The sequence below is a fragment of the Protopterus annectens genome, chromosome 3.part0 (genome assembly GCF_019279795.1).
Source record: "Protopterus annectens isolate FY-2018-M chromosome 3.part0, PAN1.0, whole genome shotgun sequence".
In the NCBI taxonomy this organism is placed as follows: Eukaryota; Metazoa; Chordata; order Ceratodontiformes; family Protopteridae; genus Protopterus; species Protopterus annectens.
Window position 1 is genome coordinate 654,453,138 of NC_056731.1, and position 21,280 is coordinate 654,474,417.

At 39.8% G+C, this 21,280-nt stretch overlaps 1 protein-coding gene across 3 annotated transcripts in view; it reads right to left on the reverse strand.

Annotated features, from left to right (window-relative positions):
- The window catches only part of ANO10 (anoctamin 10), a 1,956,032-nt gene that overhangs the window by 1,101,573 nt on the left and 833,179 nt on the right, over nt 1-21,280 (reverse strand). For all 3 annotated transcript variants that reach the window (XM_044065053.1, XM_044065056.1, XM_044065055.1), the window contains exon 9: nt 18,156-18,338. In XM_044065053.1, the coding sequence (XP_043920988.1) occupies nt 18,156-18,338 (183 nt within the window). The remainder of the gene's footprint in view (nt 1-18,155; nt 18,339-21,280) is intronic.

Consider the following 21,280-nt stretch of genomic DNA (forward strand, 5'->3'; position numbering starts at 1 on the left):
ATACTAATACGAATGGAAGTAGTTGACCAAGACAGCTAGGCCTTCTGGAGTGGCCCACACAGTGTCACCAAATAAATATGTGCAAATACCCTCAGAGGTTAAATGCTTTCTACAAGGACCACCCACAACAAAAGTTCTAAATATATTTAATAATAAATAATAGAATAAAGCATATAAATATTGAATATATACATAGAGTAAACCAGAGTTCAAATCACGGGAAATACTGAAAATAACATTGATGGACAGACTCATACAAATAAAGAAAAATAATCTCTAAACTAAGCTTGACTATATTCTGGCTGAATCTAGGATAATAACTATTCCTAACTTACTTGAAAGAGCAAGGAAAAATGATATACATGAGCAGTCTTTCTAGTCAGGTTCCCCAAAACAGAATACTCACTCATCAGAGATTACTCCCTGTAAAATATAATATCCAAGATGCCTTGCAGAATGACCTCATCTGGTCACATAAGTTCTTACAGTATCTCCCTTTGAAGCTGAGACAGGAATTTAACATAGATGGCTACAATACACATCTACAGTGGATTTAAAAAGTTTACACACCCCCTGTTAAAATGCCAGGTTTTTGTGATATAAAAGTGAGACCACAATAAATCATTTCAAAATTTTTCCCACCTTGAATGTGACCTATAACCCGTACAAATCAATTGAAAAACAAACAAATCTGTTAGGGGAAAAAATATAAAAACATAAAAAATGTACAATAATATGGGTTGCATAAGTGTGCACACCCTTAAAATAATATTTTGTTGAAGCACCTTTTGATTTAATTACAGCATTCAGTCTTCTTAAGTAGGAGTCTATCAGCATGGCACATCTTGACTTGGCAATATTAGCCCACTCTTTCTTGCAAAAGTACTCCAAATCTGTCAGATTGCGAGGACACTTCTTGTGCAAAGCGCTCTTCAGGTCACCCCACCAATTTTCTATTGGATTTAGGTCTGGGCTCTGGCTGGGCCACTCCAAAACTTTAATTTTCTTCTGGTGAAGCCATTCTTTTGTTGATTTGGATGTATGCTTGGGGTCATTGTCGTGTTGAAAGGTGAAATCCCTCTTCATCTTCAGCTTTCTAGTAGATGCCTGAAGGTTTTAGGCCAAAAGTGACTGGTATTTGGAACTGTTCATAATTCCCTCCACCTTGACTAAAGCCCCAGTTCCAACTGAAGAAAAGCAACCCCAAAGCATAATACTGCCACCACCATGTTTCATTGTGGGGATGGTGTTCTTTTGGTGATGCAAAGTGTTGTTTTTGTGCCAAACGTACCGTTTGGAATTGTGGCCAAAAAATTCAACCTTGGTCTCATCAGACCATAACACATTTTCCCACATGCTTTTGGGAGACTTGATGTATGGTTTTGCAAATTTTAGCTGGGCCTGGATGTTTTTCTGTGTAAGAAAAGGCTTCTGTCTTGCAACCCTACACCATAGCCCAGGCATACGGAGAATACAGGAGATTGTTGTTACATGTAGTACACATCCAGTACTTGCCAGAAATTCTTGCAGCTCCTTCAGTGTTGCTGGAGGTCTCTTGGCAGCCTCCCTAACCAGTTTTCGTCTTTGTCTTTTCATCAATTTTGGAGGGATGTCCAGTTCTTTGCAACATCACTGCTGTCCCATATTTTCTCCACTTTTTGATAACTGTCTTCACTGTGTTCCATGGTATATCCAATGCTGTGGAAATTTTTTGTACCATTCTCCTGACTGATAACTTTCAACAATGACATCCTTTGATACTTTGTAAGCTCTCTGCGAACCACAGCTTTTGCTGTAGCAGGCAACTGAGTAAATGTCAGGAAAATCCTACTAGGACAGCTGAACTTTATTTGGGGTTAATCAGAGTCTCTTTAATTGATGGCAGGTATGTACCCAAGAAGACTGAATGTTGTAATTAAATCAAATGGTGCTTCAACAAAGTATTAGTTTAGGGGTGTACACACGCAACCAGCTTACTGTAAATTTTTTATTTTTTCCCCTAACAGATTTGTTTGTTTTTCAATTGAATTGTACAGGTTATAGGTCACATTAAAGGTGGGAAAAGTTTTGAAATGATTTATTGTGGTCTCATTTTTTTATATCACAAAAACCTGGCATTTTAACAGGGTTGTGTAAACTTTTTATATCCACTGTAAATGTTTATGACAATGCCTGTGGCTTCCCCTCTTTTTACTGAGTTAACGAACAAAGATTTCTTACTGACCCACCATTTCCGGTCCTATTCAGCACTGTGGGGTACCTTTTTAATAGTTTAACAGCTCATTTACATTACCCTTATTTTTCTTAGAGTAAGCTAGCTGGTTAACCTCTGCTGTCCCAGTATCCTCTATTAAAACATATACATGTAATTCAGTTACAATAATACATGTACATTTCTTTTCATTCCAGCAGGGTGCACTGTTGATGCATCTTAACACAAGCAAACCTCACAAATACATTTTCAGCACAAGCATCTGTACAAATCAGTTTGATATACAAATGGCATATAATTACTTAGAAAATTCTAGCTAGCTGTGTTGGCACAAGTCATACATCCACTTCCCTACTTCTCCTGACATGGCTGGCGGTACCTCCTATCGTCATATCCTCCATATCCTTTTCACAAAAAGCAGTACCACAACACACAACTGTTCCCTCTCCATGTCACCCACAGTCAATGTGGCACATCTAAATAAAGTGATATCTCTTCCTATTATTCATAAAACTATTCTCATACCCATAAAAGCAAATGTGATGCCCCATAGATCAACAAAGAACTCAGAAATAAAATAAAATAAAATACTCCAAAAGTAAGTATGACTTGAGAATTGCCACCTCTGTTAAGTATGACAATAAAGTCTTCTTCAGCTATTTCAGAAACCTTAGAAGCAATGGCTAGCAATGATCAGAGCTAATATTCAACAACAATAATAACAGCATCTTACTCATCCTCTGAGGAAACAGACAGATGATGGAGGACAAACGCAGCTCTAATATTACTCCCCCATCTCCCCCCAACTTTCCTTAACTTATTATCACACCTACACCACTCCCTTTGATCACTTCCAAGCATGTTCTGAATGCTTTCTCCAAAGCCAAATACACTAGTTCCATGGGATCTGACAATCTGCCATGCTGCCTTCTTGTCAGCACCAAACACTGTCTGGTAGGCTCACTACTAAGCCTCTTCAACCTCAGCCTGTCCAATGGATTCATGCCAGAGGAAAGGAGAATTAAGATAATTATCCCATTCCAAGAAAAGGCATCCACTACTGATCCAAGAAACTGTAGACATATAAACCTCACCAGCCTTGTCTGCAAAGCAATGGAATTAATCATGATGGAACTTATTAACAAGGACACAAGTGGTCTACAAGCCCTAGACCCAAGCCTGTTTGGGACTGTAAAAGGTAGATCTTGCCTCCTGAGCCTGGAGGGATTCTTTGAAAACAATCAGTGATGTAGATTGGGTCATATTACCTGACTGGACCTAGCCAAGGCCTTTGATACCATCCCACATTCTGGTATTATCGGCAAACTAATCAACCTAAATGTAACCCCTCCCCCCATGTTACCTGCTGGATAGGAAACTGGTTAATAGACAGAATGCAATCTATTAGTGTAGGAGGCACACTCTCCTTGAAAAGAGAAGTTACCATCAATGCCCACCAAGGATCAGTTCTAGGAACACTTCTGTTTGGTATTTAGTCCTCTGATGTCAAGGCTGAGAGATTCCCTGTATCAGCTTATCCCTTCTTCTGCTTCCTCATCCAGTTGTTGTCAAGACATAAAACAAACACTCGCAGCAAAATGCTGGTAAAAAGATGTTTAAAAAACAATGTCAAGAATGTCCCAAAAATAAACCAGGGACCCCCTTCCAAAAAAAAAACAAAAACAAAGGACAGTCAAATGGTTCAGAATGACTGTGTAAGAGACCTCCCCCCCTTCTATTCTGGCAGTCCTTTCTCCCTTCCACAAAGTCTGAATATTCATTTCTCTCTTTGGTAATAGACTGTTTCAGACAAATGGGTTCCAAGACTGATTCAGCAGGGTTACAGATAGCAGTGAAAAGAAATCACTTCTTTCCAAGGAATTATTCCATGTTCACCTGACCAAACTCCTCTTTTTCCCCCTGCCCTTCAGCACATGCTTTCTCAGGGGGCAATAGAAACAGTTCCGTTTTCCCAGTTGGGAAGGGTTTTTTATTTAAGAATGTTTCTGGTGCCAAAGAAAGAAAATGTCTGGAGACCAGTTCTGGACCTTTTTTTACTAAACCATCTTATGATAGTGCCCAAGTTCAAAATTGCTTTTCCTACACAAACTCTTTCTTCATTTGAGTTTTTTTTGTAACCTTAGAGATAAAAGATGCTTATCATCACATTTGCATCCATCCGGACTTCTGACGTTTCTTAAGGATTTGTCTGTCTGGAATACGTCATCAGTTCTCTTCCTTACCCTTTGGGGTATCCATTGCTCTAACAGTGTTCACAAAGCGTTTAGCTCCTATTATAGTCCATTGTGGACTACAGGGTATCCACATTTTTCCACATTTAAATGACTTGCACATCTTTGCAAAGTTTTTTTCAAAGCATCAAGAATTTCTCACTTGGGTTAGAGATCTTCTATGCAGGCTAGGATTCCAAGAGAATATTTAGAAGTCTTTTTTGACTCCATCACACAGTTCTGTGTTCCAGTGGTGTTTCTTAGGCATCTCAGTTCAAATAGCTTTTCTTTCGCAGGATAAAAGTAGATCTGTATCTAGATGTATTCCTGAGCTTTTCCACTCAGATTACTGTGTCAGCGAGGTAATTCCCTGTTACTCTAGGTCTCATCACATATATGTTTATCATGATTCCTCTGGCTAGATTCCATATGAGAAAAATTTAGCGATACCTAAAATATCAGTGGTCCCAACATCAACACCTCCTGACATTTCAGATTCCAGTTTTGGAGTTTGCAAGAATGGGTATTCATTGATACACAGAGCGATTTTATCAGAAAACAGGGCTCCCATTTTCCCTTCCAACTCCAGCACAGTCTGTAACAACAAACTCAGACTTTGCTTGGGGAAAAGATTCTTTAGGGGGAAAAATGCAGGGTCTCTGGAACAGAAAAGAAAGACTAAAGCACATAAACATAAAAGATATGTTGACACTTATAAATGCTCTCAGCAGTGTGAATCATCTATTGTCCCCAGGATCGCTACAAATGTTTATAGACACAGTGATGTAGTACATAAATGAACAATGAGAACCAGATTCTACCCTTTGTACAGACTAGCCACATTTTCAGTACAATCTCACTCTACAGGCATCTTACATATTGTCAGAGCAAAGTTTTGTGGAGGCAAGCTGAGCAGGACCAAGGCAGACCTTCACAAATGGGAGGTGAGTCATGGGGTCTTCAAGGAATTGCACTAGATGCGGCGAACACACCTGATAAGATATTTTTGCCTCCAGTCCCAACAATGAGTTGGCAAAACAGATGCTTCTTCTTTTCAAAGTTCTTGTATGCTTTTCCACCCATTCTACTAATATCCAGGGTCATTCTGAAGATTCAGAAGGACTCTTCACAGATCATTGTGGTGACCACCTTCTGTCCCCAGCAACAGCGATTCTACCTTCTATTGGAAATGATTACCTACTCACAAGACAGGGGAAGTTTGATACATTCCATCTCCAAACATCTGCAGCCAACTGCCTGTATAAAAGAATCGTAATACCTTTTAGGTACCTACTTTCTGAGGTCATGCAGCAGGTAAGAAAAATTGCTAATAGAAAATTATATATTACTAAGTGGAAAAGATTTTCTAGTTGGTGCCAAGACAAGAACCAGAACCCTTTCAGAACTAGTGTTTCCCTGGTTTTACAGTATTTGTGAGTCACTTTAGCCTGGCCTGTCTTACTCGTCCATTAAGGTTCATTTGACGTCTATTTCAGCATGTCAGCCCATAGATTCCCCCCCTTTCAATATAATCTCATGTGAAAATATGTTGTTGAAAGTGGTACTTCATACCAAGCCTCCTAGCAAACAGCTAGCTATTCTTGAGATCTTAATTTTGTCTTTTTAAAATTAACTATTGCTCCATTTGAACCAGCTTGTGAGGCTGACTTGAGGTTCTTAATATAAAAACAGTGTCACTGATTGCTCTGGTCTCTGCAAGAGAAGCTTCTATTTGAAGGTTCTTATGGTGGGTCAACCTTATCTAATTTTTGCAAAGATAAGGTATGCTTAAGAACTAACTCTTCACTTATGCCTAAAGTGGTAACCGAGTTTACTTTATGCCAAGCTATCCATCACCTTTTCTTCTTCTAGAACCTAAAAAACAAGAAAACCAATGCTCTGTACTTTGGATGTCCACAGGCAGCTTGGGTACTATCGTAATGGAACTAAATCTTTTAGGAACTCTGATAGAATGTTTCTTTCTTATAAAGGTAAAAACAAAAAACAACCCATGCCAAAGTATACTACTGCCAAATGGTTGTCTCATGCTATCACCTTTTATTACACCCACAACATCAAGGCAATTCCAGGCAAGGTAAAGGCTCATTCTACCAGCCCCCTGGCATCATCTGTGTTGTTTGGAAAGGGTTGGATTCTAGAAGTATACTAGAAGCAGAAATTTGATCATCTGTACATATCTTTACAAAGCACTACAAACTAGATTCCTTCTCCAGATCTAGGACAGTCTTTGTTAGGATCATTCTCAAGTGGCTCCTAAGAACCTCATCCTTTCTCATCCCAGTCAGTCTAAGCTATGGTAGTCTACACATATAGCTATGTCTACTACAGCAGTGATTAGTATGATGAACATATTACAGTTGTCTAAGTAAACTTACATCAGTAGATATTTGAATGATCGCTGATGCAGTAACAATTCCCTCCTTCCTTTGATTCACCCTTATTTTTTGTACTTTTTGTTGTTAGAGTGAGGACATCTAATTTTAGTTTCCTAGTATTGACCTTTTTGGGGCTCTAGCCTCCCTATTTCAGTTGACTGAAATCTCTGAAGAGTTTGGCACTCAGACCACTGTTTCTTGAACTCAACTTGAGCTGACTAGTGATTTGGGTACATGGAAGGTGCACTTGTAGCTTTGGAAACTGGCTGGCTAATATATCCTGTGCAGGATATAACTCTATAGCTTATGCTACAGAAGCAGGGATCAATATGAAAAGCAGGGATCAATATGAAGAGCATGGAAAGATATGGAACTAGTCTCCAAAAATCATTTTTTTCTTTGGCACCAGAAACATTCTTGAATATAAGTAAAGGGATTCCCATTGCCATCTGTATCTGTGACGAATCACTTCCAGAAACCATTTTTCTGAAAACATCTGTTGAAAAACAGCGAGAGAGAGAGAGTTTTGGGAAGGATTGGGAAGTACCTCCTTTCTTACTGGCAACATCCTTCTATTGCTTTTTAAAAGTCTGCTTGCCAGCAGTTTGTTGTGCCTGCTTATTTTGTTTTTTGTAAAAATCTGTAAAGGTAGCTTTAAACCTGCTGAAAAACTTGGAAGAGGAAGACTGAAAAATCTGAGAAATCCCCTAAATCAACTTCCCTTTCTCATCACATTCCTTAAGGAACTCTGCAGTAGATTATACAAAGACTACCTCTCTGCCTATGGGAGAATTCAAGATGTCAGCTTTAACATCCGTGGGAAAGTTTTGAGTACACAAACAAGCAAACCTCCTCATAACCATTCCAGTGGGAGCAGCCCCGGCTAGTGGCTTTTCAAAGAGTAGGTAGCCACCTGATATACAAAAGCAGCAAGAGTACACAATGCAGTTTTTTCTTCAGATGAGGGAAATGTGCATTTATGTTCCTTGTGTTCTCAAAAGAGGCAAGCATAAACTTTAACATATGAGCTTTTCAAATGAGAAGTCTAAAAATAAGTATTTCTGAAGAATACATATTTTTCCCAAAATCTATCAAATGCTTTCACATATTTGTGAAACCAGGAGTTACTTGAATTAAACAGACATTTACCAGCAACTGCACTTACCAGAGAAATCACTGCTGGGTCTGATCTGGGGGTTACAAAATAAAAACTTGTAAGACTGAGGAACTTTATACAATCCATCTTCTTTCCTGGGGGTAGCAGGCTGGTTGTCAGGTAAGTTGCAGACTGTAACAAATGCATCCTCTAATGCTGAAAGAACTGGGGGAATTGGTGTAGGTTCATGAAATTAAAAAAGTAGCAAATCATAACATTTCTTCAGAGAAAGTGGAATGAATGTCATTATTTTCCCACAACTGATTCTTTCTTGAAACAGCTTCAGAAAAAATAGAACCCTTCAAAGACACCAGCAGAGGCCACACTATCCTGAGAATCTCAATTAGAAATCTGAGGAGAAAAAAAAAACTGAAGTTGTCCATTCACAATCATTTTGTGGTTCAATATCTTGAATTGCTTCAGAAAATGAAGAATCCCTTTTTTCTCTTGCCAGAAACAGCACTGGAAGGGTCAAGACCCTAAGCCTAACCCGGAGCTAAGCCCAATAAATCACACATGTCCAGAGCAACTGAAGCCAGAAACAAAATATTTCCACCTTTATGCTTCTTTTTCACAGAAATTTCTGAAGAAGCAGATCCAATTTTGCTAGACAAAACCTCCACTGGGATGGATAGTCCAGCATGGCTAGTCAGAGAGTTATTTCCTGCTCCTTTTCCCAGGACTAATCAGAGTGGTTCTTCCTTGCTCTCCAAGGACATTCCAGTAGCCCCAGAGTCTAACTTCTGGTCCATGGTGGCTGTAGGGACTACACCAGAGGGAGCCAAGGAAAAAAGGTGAATGGTCTGAGGAATCAGAAATGGCCACAGCAGAGTCATCCAACTGCATCTGAGACAGTTTAGCAGTCTACTGTTGTTGCAAAAGATGTTTAATAATTTTTGTCTATTCGTGGGTGGAAGAAGGAAGAACTAAGAACTGGTAGGCTGTTCCATGGTAATGCCAAAAAAGATGCCCAATTCCTAGGGAAGCTTGGCATCAATAGTTGGTAAAACAGGTAAGTAGTGAAAAGTCACTTTTCTCACCAAAAACACAGTCTAAAGCACTTTAAATACTCACTCCAGTTCACAAAAGTAAAATAATGCAATTTTACCAATGAAAAATTAGTTTTTAAAGATGTTTTCCTCACAAAAAGTAATGCTCCTGTTTAAAAGTTACTAAAAGTCATGTGACAGTAAATCCATTTTCTCAGGATAAAATAATTAATTTTACAAACAGTCCCCCCCCCCATGAAGGGACCTTATCTGCACAACGATGGAAAACATTAGCCAGACATCAAAAGCCCACAAGAGTATTGCACTTCAGAACACGGAAATTCCTGAAGGGCTTGTTGCCCAAACCATTATTTTCCTTCAAGCGAATTATTGGGGCATATGGAATACACCCCTGAAGCTTTGGAAGTTCACCAGCTGCTGTATCTTGTGCAGGATATAACCCCTTACAGCCAAGATTGTAGAAGAAGTGATCAGTATGATGGACATGCAGTATTACTTTAAAAGGGTTGAACATCTTTAGTACTAGTCAGCCTCATGGCACATGTCTAAAATGCTGACCTAAAAGGAAGTGAAAGAGTAAGTGGAGATAGATAAAATGCAAAAGGAGGAAGTATGTCAAAGGATTTGATGATGCCTGAACATTTCACAATGTTGATTTATACCAACAAACCCCTATGGATTAGTCACAAGTACTTTGGCCCTTACTACTGAGAACTGTGCCTTAGTTAATCTCGCTTGGATTGTTGATGGACTCTAGATAAGGCTGGGGAACAATGACTGCAGCTATTGTAGTGAACTGTGTACTGTACAGCCCACTTGGGAAGACAGGATATGAGAACTATAAAGACCACTGATGCCAATGGCCCCAGAAAGTGCAGTAAAATGCATACATGCACCCATTTGCTACAGCATCTAGATGCCAGATCCCTAAGTTAATGGGCCTCTAAACAGGGAGAAAGTCATGGCCATGGAGAGAGACGGGAAGTGCTCCAACGAAAAGAGTATGCTGTGCCAAAAGCAAGAAGAACCTCTGATAATGACACCCCCCCCCCCCCACGCAAAAATCTGAGCCACAGCCAATGCAGGGAAACCATGCATGAAGGCCTTAGGTTACTACTTATCCAAATAACAGAACATCAGAAACCTGATCAGATGCAAGGCCTCCAAAAACATGGCCAGCATCTCATGAAAATCTCTGGGGGCACTGAGAAAGCCAGAAGGCAGTACACTTTTCAGAAAATGATGCCTAGCCAAAGCAAAATACATGAATAATCTATGTATTCCCAAAAACAGTTCTGCCACAAGACATCCATCATGTCAATCAATATCATCCAAACACCATGCAGGAGCAGTGGCAACAAAATTAGTAGAGTGACAATGGGAACTTTCCCACAATGGACATGAAGATTCAAGCAGCTCAGACACATAATTAGTCAGAATGTCCCAGCTTCCTATAGACTACAAAATGATTCAAGTAAAACCCTTTTGTACAAGACTCACTGGCACCCTTAGCAAGCAGACTGTGAATGCATCGTAAGGTACTCTTACACCAAATTCTTATCCATAGAAGGATGTGCCAGAGGTAACCCAAGCAATTCCAGAATAATGCCCTTTTCTAAGATAGACAGCACCCATATATCTCAGGTAAAAGCCCTTGGACCAGTGGTAAACTTAAAGAACTGCCTCTTTACAAGCACAGCTCAAGGGGAGTATACAGGTCTGTTGATTGCCCAAATGGGCAAAAGTCCTTCTAGGGACTTTGACAGAAGACCAAGGAAGATATGGTAACCTAGGTCATGGCAAATCATCACTGATGCCCTGCAGCTTTGTTCCTCCTGAAGAACTGGGATGTGAAAGAAAAAGGAGGACAGAGAGGACCTATGCATATCCTCCACCATGGAATATGTCTTGCCTGTCTTTTAGAAATCTGTGGTCTCCTGTGATGGCTACTCAGAAAAAAATCTCACCCTTAAATTGAAAAGCCAGGGCAGACTAGGGTAGCTTCATCATTAAACAAGAACAGCTGGCATTCAGAGGCAGGTACTAGTGGCCTTAGTCCTGGTCAGTGTATCTACAGAGTCAAAGATACAACAAATCACACAATAGCCAGTTAACACTACAGTACTGAGGGGTAATTCAACAGCCTTCACTCATCAACAATCTGGAAGGGTGGAGAATTTTGCTAAGAAATATAGCATAAGTAATTAACAGCCCATAGATCCAAGCTTTTGTACCTACCATAAATGTAGATGTTCGAGTGTATTCACTGCTGCAGTCATTACACTTGGATTATCCTGCCGTCAGGTGGTCCCGCAGTCGGCCAGAGTTCCAAAGTCTTTGTCCGGCGTCAGTTGCTATCGCTTCTTCCCTGACGTCAGTGCGCCAGGGGTATATAAGATGCAGCCAACGCCATTTTCTTCAGTTTTTCTTGCCCCAGATGCCAGGTGCCCCAAATAGGTAGGAAATACATACTGGTAATAAAACATACATAAAAAATAAAAACAATACCTTCAGTTACAAGTAAATACACCACATAGGTTGTATAGGGTAGAAAGGTATAGATACGTCCCAGCTAAGAAAGATGGGATGGAGGGAGGGCAACCTGGACTGCAGCAGTGAATACACTCGAACATCTACATTTATGGTAGGTACAAAACTGTACTATGTTCGTATTTCACTGCTGCAGTCATTACACTTGGGTTGAATCCCAAAGCTGAGGTTGGGTGGCTGGGTCTATAAAGGATTTGGGGTGGCTATGAGGCCCTTCAGTACTGCACTGGGAAAGCCAGCTCTGGATTTAGAGTAAAGAGGCAAGTGGTAATGCTTGGTAAAGGTGTGCACTGAATTCCAAGTTGCAGCTTCCAAAATATCCTTGGTAGGTAACTCCTCTAAGGTAGGCAGTTGAAGTGGCTATCGTCCTGGTGGAATGTGGCCTAATGTTGCTAGGTACAGTTTTTCCATGCTGTGTGTAGCAGAAACGGATACAGTGTCCTATCCATTTTGAAATGGTCTGCTTTGAAATAGCCTTTCCCTGTGATCCTGCAGCATATGCTACAAACAATTGCTCAGTTTTCCTGCAAGCAGCGTAACTGCCTGTGTATGTCCAATGAGTGCAGAAGTCTCTCCCCTTTATTCTGGGGATTTGGATAAAATGTTGGCAAGTGAATAGTTTGGTTAAGAGCCACACTGGATACCACCTTTGGCATAAATGTAGGGTTGGTTCTTAAAGAAACCCTGTCCTGATGAAAAATGATGAAAGGTTCCACTGCCATTAGTGCCTGTAACTCTGAGACTCTTCGTGCTGAGGTTATTGCCAGAAGCAGAGCAATTTTCCATGACACATATTTTAATTCTGCTGAATTGGCTGGCTCAAAAGGAGGTAAAGTTAGTTTTTCCAAAACAAAGCTGAGTTCCCAAGTTGGTGTTGGTGCTCTCCAGGGCGGTCTTATGTTTTTAGCCCCTCTGAGGTACTGTTTCAATAATGGATGAGAGAAAATAGGAGGATCTGTGTTGTAATGAGCTGAGATGGCAGAGGCGTGGATCTTAATGGATGAAAAGGATAGGCCTTTGTCCAGCATCTCAGTTAAGTATTGCAATATCTGAGGAATATTTGGAACAAGAGGGTCCAAGCTTTGAGCCTGGTTCCAGAAGCAGAATCTCTTCCACTTTTCTGAATAGGATTTCCTGGTGCTGGGCCTCCTGGCCTCCAAAATGACATCCATAACAGCTTTAGAGAGAGGTGTTGGCTGCTTGGCTAAGTAATCTGTCATGCAGCCAGGTTTGCGGTTTTGAGCTGGCTGTGCAGGATCTGATTGTTTTGTTGAGTCAGAAGATGAGGAATTTGAGGTAAAATCCATGCTGGACCTTGAGCCAAGTTCTTTAAGATTGGGTACCAGTGCTGGCGTAGCCAGTCTGGGGCAATCAAGATCATTTTTGGCCTTTCTTGTCTGGCTTTTAGGAGTACCTTTGAAAGGAGAGGCAGTGGTGGGAAGGCATAAACTTTTAGGGTTTTCCAGCTGAACGAGAGATCATCCATTTTCCATGCTTGTGTGTGGTAAGTCCTTGTGCAGAATTTCTGTAGTTGGCAGTTCAGAGGGGAGGCAAAGAGATCTATGCCTGGGCACCCCCATTTTTGTGTTATCATGCTGAATACTTGTGGATTTAATTTCCACTCGTGAGGATCCATGATGTTTCTGCTTAAGTCGTCTGCCAGAGTATTTTTCTTTCCTGGCAGGAATTGTGCTTGCAGATGTACTTGATAGGTCAGTGCTGTGTTCCACAAAGTCATGGCTTGTCTGCAGAGGGGATAGGAATGAGTGCCCCCTTGCTTGTTTATGTACCACATAACTGTGGTGTTGTCCGTCTTTAGTAATAGTTGTCCTGGATGCAGAAGGTCCCTGAAAGCTGTTAGGGCATTTTGTGCAGCTAGCATCTCTTTTTGATTAACGTGAAGATGCATTTGGTCTGCGGCCCACTTGCCCTGAATACATTCTCCTGCCATGTGTGCTCCCCAGGTGTAATCCAAAGCATCTGTTGTTAGTGTCTGCCTGGCTGTGGGTAAAGTGAAAGGCTGTCCCTTGTTGTGGTGACATGCCTGTTCCCACCATCGAAACTCCTGTTGTAGGCAGGGAATAAGTGGAATTACTGTTTCCAAACTGTGACAGTGTTGAGTCCAAACACTTTTTAGATACCATTGTAGTTTCCTCATATGCAGTCTGGCATATGGTATTAGTAGTATGCAGGACGCCATGAACCCCGAGTTGGGTTTTTGTTGCCATCAATTGAAAGTACTGAGCCAGTTGTCTTTGCTTGTCTGGCGAGAGATAAGCCATCTGGGCCGTTGTATTTAAGCTGGCACCCAGGAATATTATCTCTTGTGAGGACACTATTTTTGACTTCTTTTCGTTTACTGTGTACCCTAGGCAAATTAGTAATCTTTTTACAAATGCCAGATGCTTTAGAAGAATGTCCTTGCTCTCTGCTTGAATAAGACAGTCGTCCAAGTAGGGATATATTTGAATTCCTTTTTGTCTGCAAAATGCAATTACTGGTGCCAGGCATTTTGTGAAGACCCTGGGCGCAGTAGATAAGCCAAAGGGCAGTGCACAGAATTGGTAATGCATTGTGCCAGCTATGAATCTGAGGTATCTTCTGCAATTTTGTCTGATTGGGACATGCAGGTATGCCTCTGAGGTCCAAAGTAACAAGCCAAGCCTTCTTGCCCAGCATGGGGAGAAGTTGCTGTAGTGTCAGAATTTTGAATTTCGGAACATTCACATTAGTATTTAGAGTAGATAGGTCCAGTATGGGTCTCCAGGCTTTGTCCTTTCTGGGGACCAAGAAAAGTCTTGAGTAAAATCCTTGTCTTTGTTCCTGTTGTGGCACTTTTTGAATAGCTCTCATGTCCATGAGAGCTGTAATTTGTTTTTGTGCCTCTGCCCATTGATTTTGTGGCAGGTCTGGCATTCCTTTTGGCCTTGGTAGGGTGTGAAAGTGGAACCTGTAACCTTGAGACACAATATTCAGAACCCATTTGTCTTGGGTGATCGTATGCCAATTTTGTGAAAAGAGTGCTAGTTTTCCCCCTAAGGGAGCGGCCAAAAGGTGCTTGGCATTTGAAGGGGGAAGTCATTGGGACTGGTTCCTATAAGGTTGTGACTTGTCTTCTCCTCCTTTTGGGGTTGAGGCACCCCACTGTCGTGGTCTGTAAGAACCTTGGGGCTGAGATCTGTCTCATGGGCATCTGTATCTGCCCCTTTGTGGTCTGTCTGACACTGGAAAGGACCAATTTTTAGAAGGCCAATTTCTGCTAAATCGAGGTGGCTGCACCTGTAAGAAATCCTTCACTGTTTGCACAGATTTTGCCTTATCCTCCATTTTCTTTAATACCTCTTCTGCCTTAACACCAAACAAGATATCATGCTGTAAAGGAGCATCCAATAATTTTGCCTTAACGTGATCAGGTAAACCTTGTTCTTTTAACCAAGAACGCCTTCGAATCACAGATCCTGTAACTGCGGCTCTACAAGAAGCCTCTAATAAATCAAAACCACATTGCAGAGTATGTTTTCCCACTTGTTCAGCTGCATGTAATAAATCCTGCATTTCCTTATAGTCAGGACCTTCTGAGCTTGTAAGCATTTTCTGTTTTAACAGAGACATTAAATATTGTTGGTATTTAAGCATGTGGAACTGGCAATTTAAAGTCCTTACTGCTAAAGTTGCAGAAGCGTAAACTTTCTTCCCCCATCTATCTAATGCTCTAAAATCCCTGTCAGAGGGAACTGGATTTTTAGCAGTGGAAGCCTTTACCCCTTTGGGACCCTTGGAAATAGTTTCTGGGTCTGCAGCAGGGTTTTTATAAGGAAATTTGTGAGAGTCAGGGACTCTGTAGTACCTATCTGGCTTGACTGGTGCAGGGGGCAAATAATCAGGGGTTAAACTGGATTCAGAGAACACATCATCCACAATATCTAACACAGGCAGAATAGCAAGGGGCCTGTGCTGAGGCAATAAAAGAATATCTTTGAGCCTTTTTTTGGATTCTGAATAATCCTGGCTCTCCCAATGGAAATGCTCCCTCATGGTATGTAAAGTTTCCCCAAAAGAGTAATCCTCAGGAGGAGGCTGAAGGGATTGATTATTCAGCATCAGAGTCCTCATAGGGGGGTAAAGAATATCCCTGGTCTGAAGAGGAATCAGAAGAAATGGAAACCTGGTCAGATTAATCATAGTCTGTATCCTTCCTAGGCCTTTTATCAGGAGGGGGATGGGAACCCCTGATCAGAGTAATTAGGTCTTCTGCCATTTTGAGCATCTGTTTTTTAGGCATGGAGGCCTGTCCATGTGAATGCTGAACTTGTTTCTTTGTCTTTAATGGAGTAAGCTGTGAAGGTCTGAAAACACCCTCAGAAGCCGATGCCTGCTCAGTGGCTCCGGATCCATCTGAGGGGTTAATTTCCGTAGGCCCGATACCTTGAGTTTCCAGAGGCCTAGTAATCTCCATGTGGGAGTCGGCCTGTGGCTCTGAGGTAGCGGGTGTCAGGGGCTGCAAAAGCGCCTCACTGAGAACCAGCGACTGGCCTAGAAGAGGCTTCGTCATCGGTTTTGGACCTCGGATGCCTGTCCTTATCTTTGTCTTTGCGTTTTTTGTGTATTCCGGTCGTCGGTTGTTCCGAAGGTATGGTATAATTGAACCTTCGGCCAAAATAATGGCGAGCACAATCAAACCAACGTTTAATAGTGCGCTTGCTAAATCTAGCATAAAAACAACAACTAGTGACGTTGTGGTCTTGGCCTAGGCATGGAATACAGTAAGAATGAAAATCCTTATGAGGTATTTGCTTTCCACAAGAAATGCAATTATTAGCTTTTATTGACATCGGTCTGAGGTAAGAAAAAGTTTCCCCAATGGGGTACTTAGCTTTATTGAAGACTTCGGTTCTGAAATTCGAATTCGAAAATCTTAGGAGTCGGCCGACCGACACTTGCGAACTGCTTTTGCTTCAGGCACCGCGCGGCAAGAAAGACTGAAGAAAATGGCGTCAGCTGCATCTTATACACCCCTGGCGCACTGACGTCAGGGAAGAAGCGAAAGCAACTGACACTGGACTAAGACTTTGGAACTCTGGCCGACTGCGGGACCGCCTGACGGCAGGATAACCCAAGTGTAATGACCGCAGCAGTGAAACACAATGAACATCTGTACCACTGGATTATCCTTGTCTTGAGAGACAGAAATCAACCAAATACTGTGGCTTCTGAAACTTACGCTGGACAAAGAACTCAATTTTAGAGCATAACACTCAAATAGACCAAAAACAGAAAAGGAAAGTATCATTCAGCAAACATATTACATCAGAACAGCACTTAACTAAAACATCCCATTACTGCGAAAAGTGTTAATTTGACAGCTTTTCATCTACATATTCCATGCAGGAGCAAACTCATACATCCCCTCTCTAACATAAATGAGTCTCAGTTTACTGCATTACAGGAAAAATGGTAACTTCTTTGATGTATATACTCAGGAGATGGAATACTTTCACCAAATCAGGTTTAAAGAAAGGATTAATGCAAATCTTACAAAGAAAAACAGCTATTGTTATTTTAGGGTATTTGGTCAGAAGAGGAGTCCACTTTAAAGGTGCTCTACATAACTGGTCAGGACAGTTAGGCAATGTACTATTTGTCAATTATACAATAATTGACTTAGGATGCTTGGCCAACAATCCTGGTCATCACTGTTACTGTTGCAAATGGCCAATTCGCTTTCACCTAAGGTGCACTGACCCTGAACTCAGATACTGTTTCCCATAATAAACAATTATGTCAGCAGTTTTGCAACATTTTTTTATAAAAGAAATGAATGAAATGACAGGCGGTGCAGTTGCCTTTTCTACACTCAGTGTTCAATCTCCTTACATGCTGAAGGAGCAAAGTCTCAACAGCACATAAGGCATCTACATGTTCAAGGGGAGACATAACCCGGTGTCCTTCTTCTTCCAAACAAAGATTTAAGCAATTTCAACAAAAGAAGAGAAAAAAAAATGAAGGTCACTATAGAGTGTATTTTAGGAGACAGAAGAACTCTTCAAGAAGACGACTAGATGGAGACAAAAATTCACTATTTCCTTACAAGAACTTATGCAACCTCAGATTCAGAGACAACTGAACTACTGGGGAGGGATCTCTAAAAGAAAGCATCCAGGGGCAAGTACTCCCAAAGAAGTGTCCAGACTGTGATCATGTGTCATGTGTCCTAGTAGAAACAAGCTTATACCTGGCACCAGAACTCAAAACCAGCAGGTGCCTGCATCCAACATAGGTGGGAAACTTATCTTATCTCTGATTCATGTATTCCACTTAGTAGATGGGCAGTGCGATGGTAAGGATCTGAGTCTCAACAGGGCACAATTGTGACACTCCTTCCTCACTTATACAACAGACAACCTAAAAAAAAAAAAAAAAATATATATATATATATATATATATATATATATATATATATATATCATCCTCTTCTCTGAATCAGAAGATTTGAAATGCAGTTGGCTCAAGTTTTCTCAATCAGTAATCCTCAGAATGAGATAATTAGCAGTCTAACTGGATTTCAACTTTCTATTTGATTTTTGTATTAAATGAACGTACCACGTAGGTGCCCATGTTTCCTTCAAGTGTGACCTGCTCAACTAGTGTAAGATCGACATCCTCCTTGAGGGATTTCAAACTTTTCTTGACCTTTTTGCTATTCCTCTTTTGAAGCCAATATGGCAGAAGTGCTTCAACAAACTGGTTTATGATCTGTGACGTGATCAATAGAGTGGCCAGGCTCTGAAACATAAAAAATATAGGTATGTAATTAAAAAGCAACAGTAGCACACAACTATATCATGGAAAAATACAGTTACTCTTCATAATAGCAGATGTTGAAAATATGATCAGTGAATGCAATAATTAATTATATGAATGTAAAACAGCAAGAGGTGGATGTCAGTCTCACGGCCTAATCTTTCAGGTGTGTAATGGCAACTTCTGTCCATGACTACTATAGGGAGACTGGCTATAAAGCAGAGTACACCAAATAATATAAGTAAAAAGGAGAGCATAAGGCAGATTAGATTTCAGCGTATTACAACTGTTTCACAGTTCTGGGTATATTATCTGTACGCCAAAGGCAAAGAAGTTTGTAAAAGTTACCAGTTAAACTAAAAGTTTTCAAGCATTACCAGCTCTTCCAAGCTGATTTTTTTCTCAAGCGTTACCAGCTTAACTAAAATGTTTAAGCATTACCAGCTTAACAGCATCATATAATCGACCAAGGCTACCAAGAAGGATGGCATAGCTATGGGCACATCATGTGCGAATAGCTACGCCAACCTCGTAATGGCTAATTGGGAAAACAAACACTTATTTGGGTTGGAATCTTATCAACAATATGTTGCATTTTATGTTCGGTTTGTGGATGATTTGTTCCTTATTTGGAAATCGGATCATGAACAGTTAAAAATCTTTGTTCAAGAGATTAATTCACTAACTGGATTTTTAAAATTTACAATGACAGCATCTCAGGAGTATATATCATACTTAGATGTATTTGTTGAGAAAATAATGGATGGGTACTTAAACACTGGAGTTCATCGCAAGGCATGTCATAGGAGTTCATACTTGCACAGGTCTAGCATGCACCCTAATTACATTTTTAAAAATGTGATTAGGGGGCAGGCTATGCGTATGTAACTCAACCGATATAGGGTATAATCAAGAAATTAAAACAACAATTTGTTCAGAGATCTTACAAAACACGAGAGATAGATGAAGCCCTTGTTGACCTCGAGGAGTTAAGAAAAGGTAGAGCATATCCATTTTTTGCTGATCAGCGACAAATAGTGGCAAATGGTGCAGAAAGAAATAGTGGTAACCCCGGACATATGAAAGTAGGCATATACTATACACAAGATGTAGATGAAATTAGGGACGCATATAGTAAGTATTGGGAACTCCTACAGGTGGACACTGCCATCTCAGAAGTGGTAGGAAAGGATCCCAAATTCATTTACAAAAATAAGTTGAATCTATACAGAATGTTATGTGGCCAAAATAGAGTTAATTATAAGAATAATAGCAAGAAAGAGACAGTTAACACTAAACCATGTGGAAGATGTAAATTTTGTGACACTATAGATGAATCAGCAACGTTCACACACCCAGTAACTCAAGAATTGTTTAAATTCTACTGTGAGGCAGACTGTGAAACTACACACGTGGTATATTTAGCCACGTGCCAGTTATGCCCAGCTTTTTATGTGGGCAAGACAGATAGACGGCTTAGAGATAGAGTAAGGGAGCATCTCTATAACATCAGGATAAATTCAGAGAAAAATGCACTGTCTAAACATGTAGCGTCTACCTCTATCGAACACAAATTTAAGTTCAGAGCTGTGTATGTCAATAAACCCACTATACGTAGAGGTACTATACGCAATACCACTGAATGTAATGAAAGTAAGTGGATAATTAAACTTAGGGCGGATCGTGAACCTGGACTTAATGATAGGGTCCCCATTAAACCTATTTTGAAAAACAGAAGAATAAAAGTTAAATGAATTGATAAGTTTTTGCTTATTATACATTTGATATGAAACCAGCGAATACAATAAATTTTAGATTATATATATATTTTGTGATAAGCATTACACATGTAAGTAAAGTGTATTGATTACTATATACATATATAAATACGTTAGATAAATAAGTAAGGAATAGTCGACAGTACAATGATGTGTTGTTAGGTATATATTATATAATGAAATTTAGTGACGTAATTATAAGTGCACCATTGAGCCTTAAAAATTTTTGATATGAATTTTCAGTTAGTAGAAAGAAATGTTTCTTACACTATAATCTAACAATATATATATATTTTTATAAAAGTTTCTTACAAAAGTTTTTTAAAAGTTTTTAGTGTGAGTACTGCTAAAAATGTTTACCTATTTATTAATTCATTTTATCTTTACTTTAAAATAATATTGTGACATCTCATTATTTTAGTATGTAATATATGCCCGCTTTTAATATGGCTAACTATTCAGTTTTAGTGCACATTGTCGTTTGTATCAGATTATATGTGTATTATCAATTTGATTTATATATAAAAATTATAATACTCATTTCTAGGTTTGATATATAGAGTTAAATAATTCAAAACATCTATCTTACATTGCATATAAATATAGCTTTCACATACTGATTTAGCATATATAAAAGTGCGTGAAAAGCGCTAAAATGTATACAAGTGAAATAGTTGATTTACTCTATGTATATATGTAGTCATTTTAACCTGGAGCATGTTTGTAATTTTTATTAAGAATGATTATGTTTTTATTGCAACTTTTGCATATTGATGTTTTTTTAATATAACACACATAATAACGCGTAAGCGAGAAAAATATGGGTGAAGTGATGTATTAATTAAAGGAAGTGACGTTAATTTGAATTATACTATAAATTCATTTGAAATGCATATCAGTTATAAGTGGCCTGATGAAGCCAACGGGTGAAAGCGCTTGTAATCTGTTGCATTTTAAATAAATATAAGGTTCTTGGATTACTATCTTGGTCGATCCGTTTTTTGTTGGTGAAACAAGGTGAAACGAACGTTGCTGTTTTCAAATAGGGGATTTATTGGCCGAGAAGTGGAACGCTGTTGAAATCTCACTGTTTGGAATACTAGCTTGGAAGACTTGGTCGATTATATGATGCTGTTAAGCTGGTAA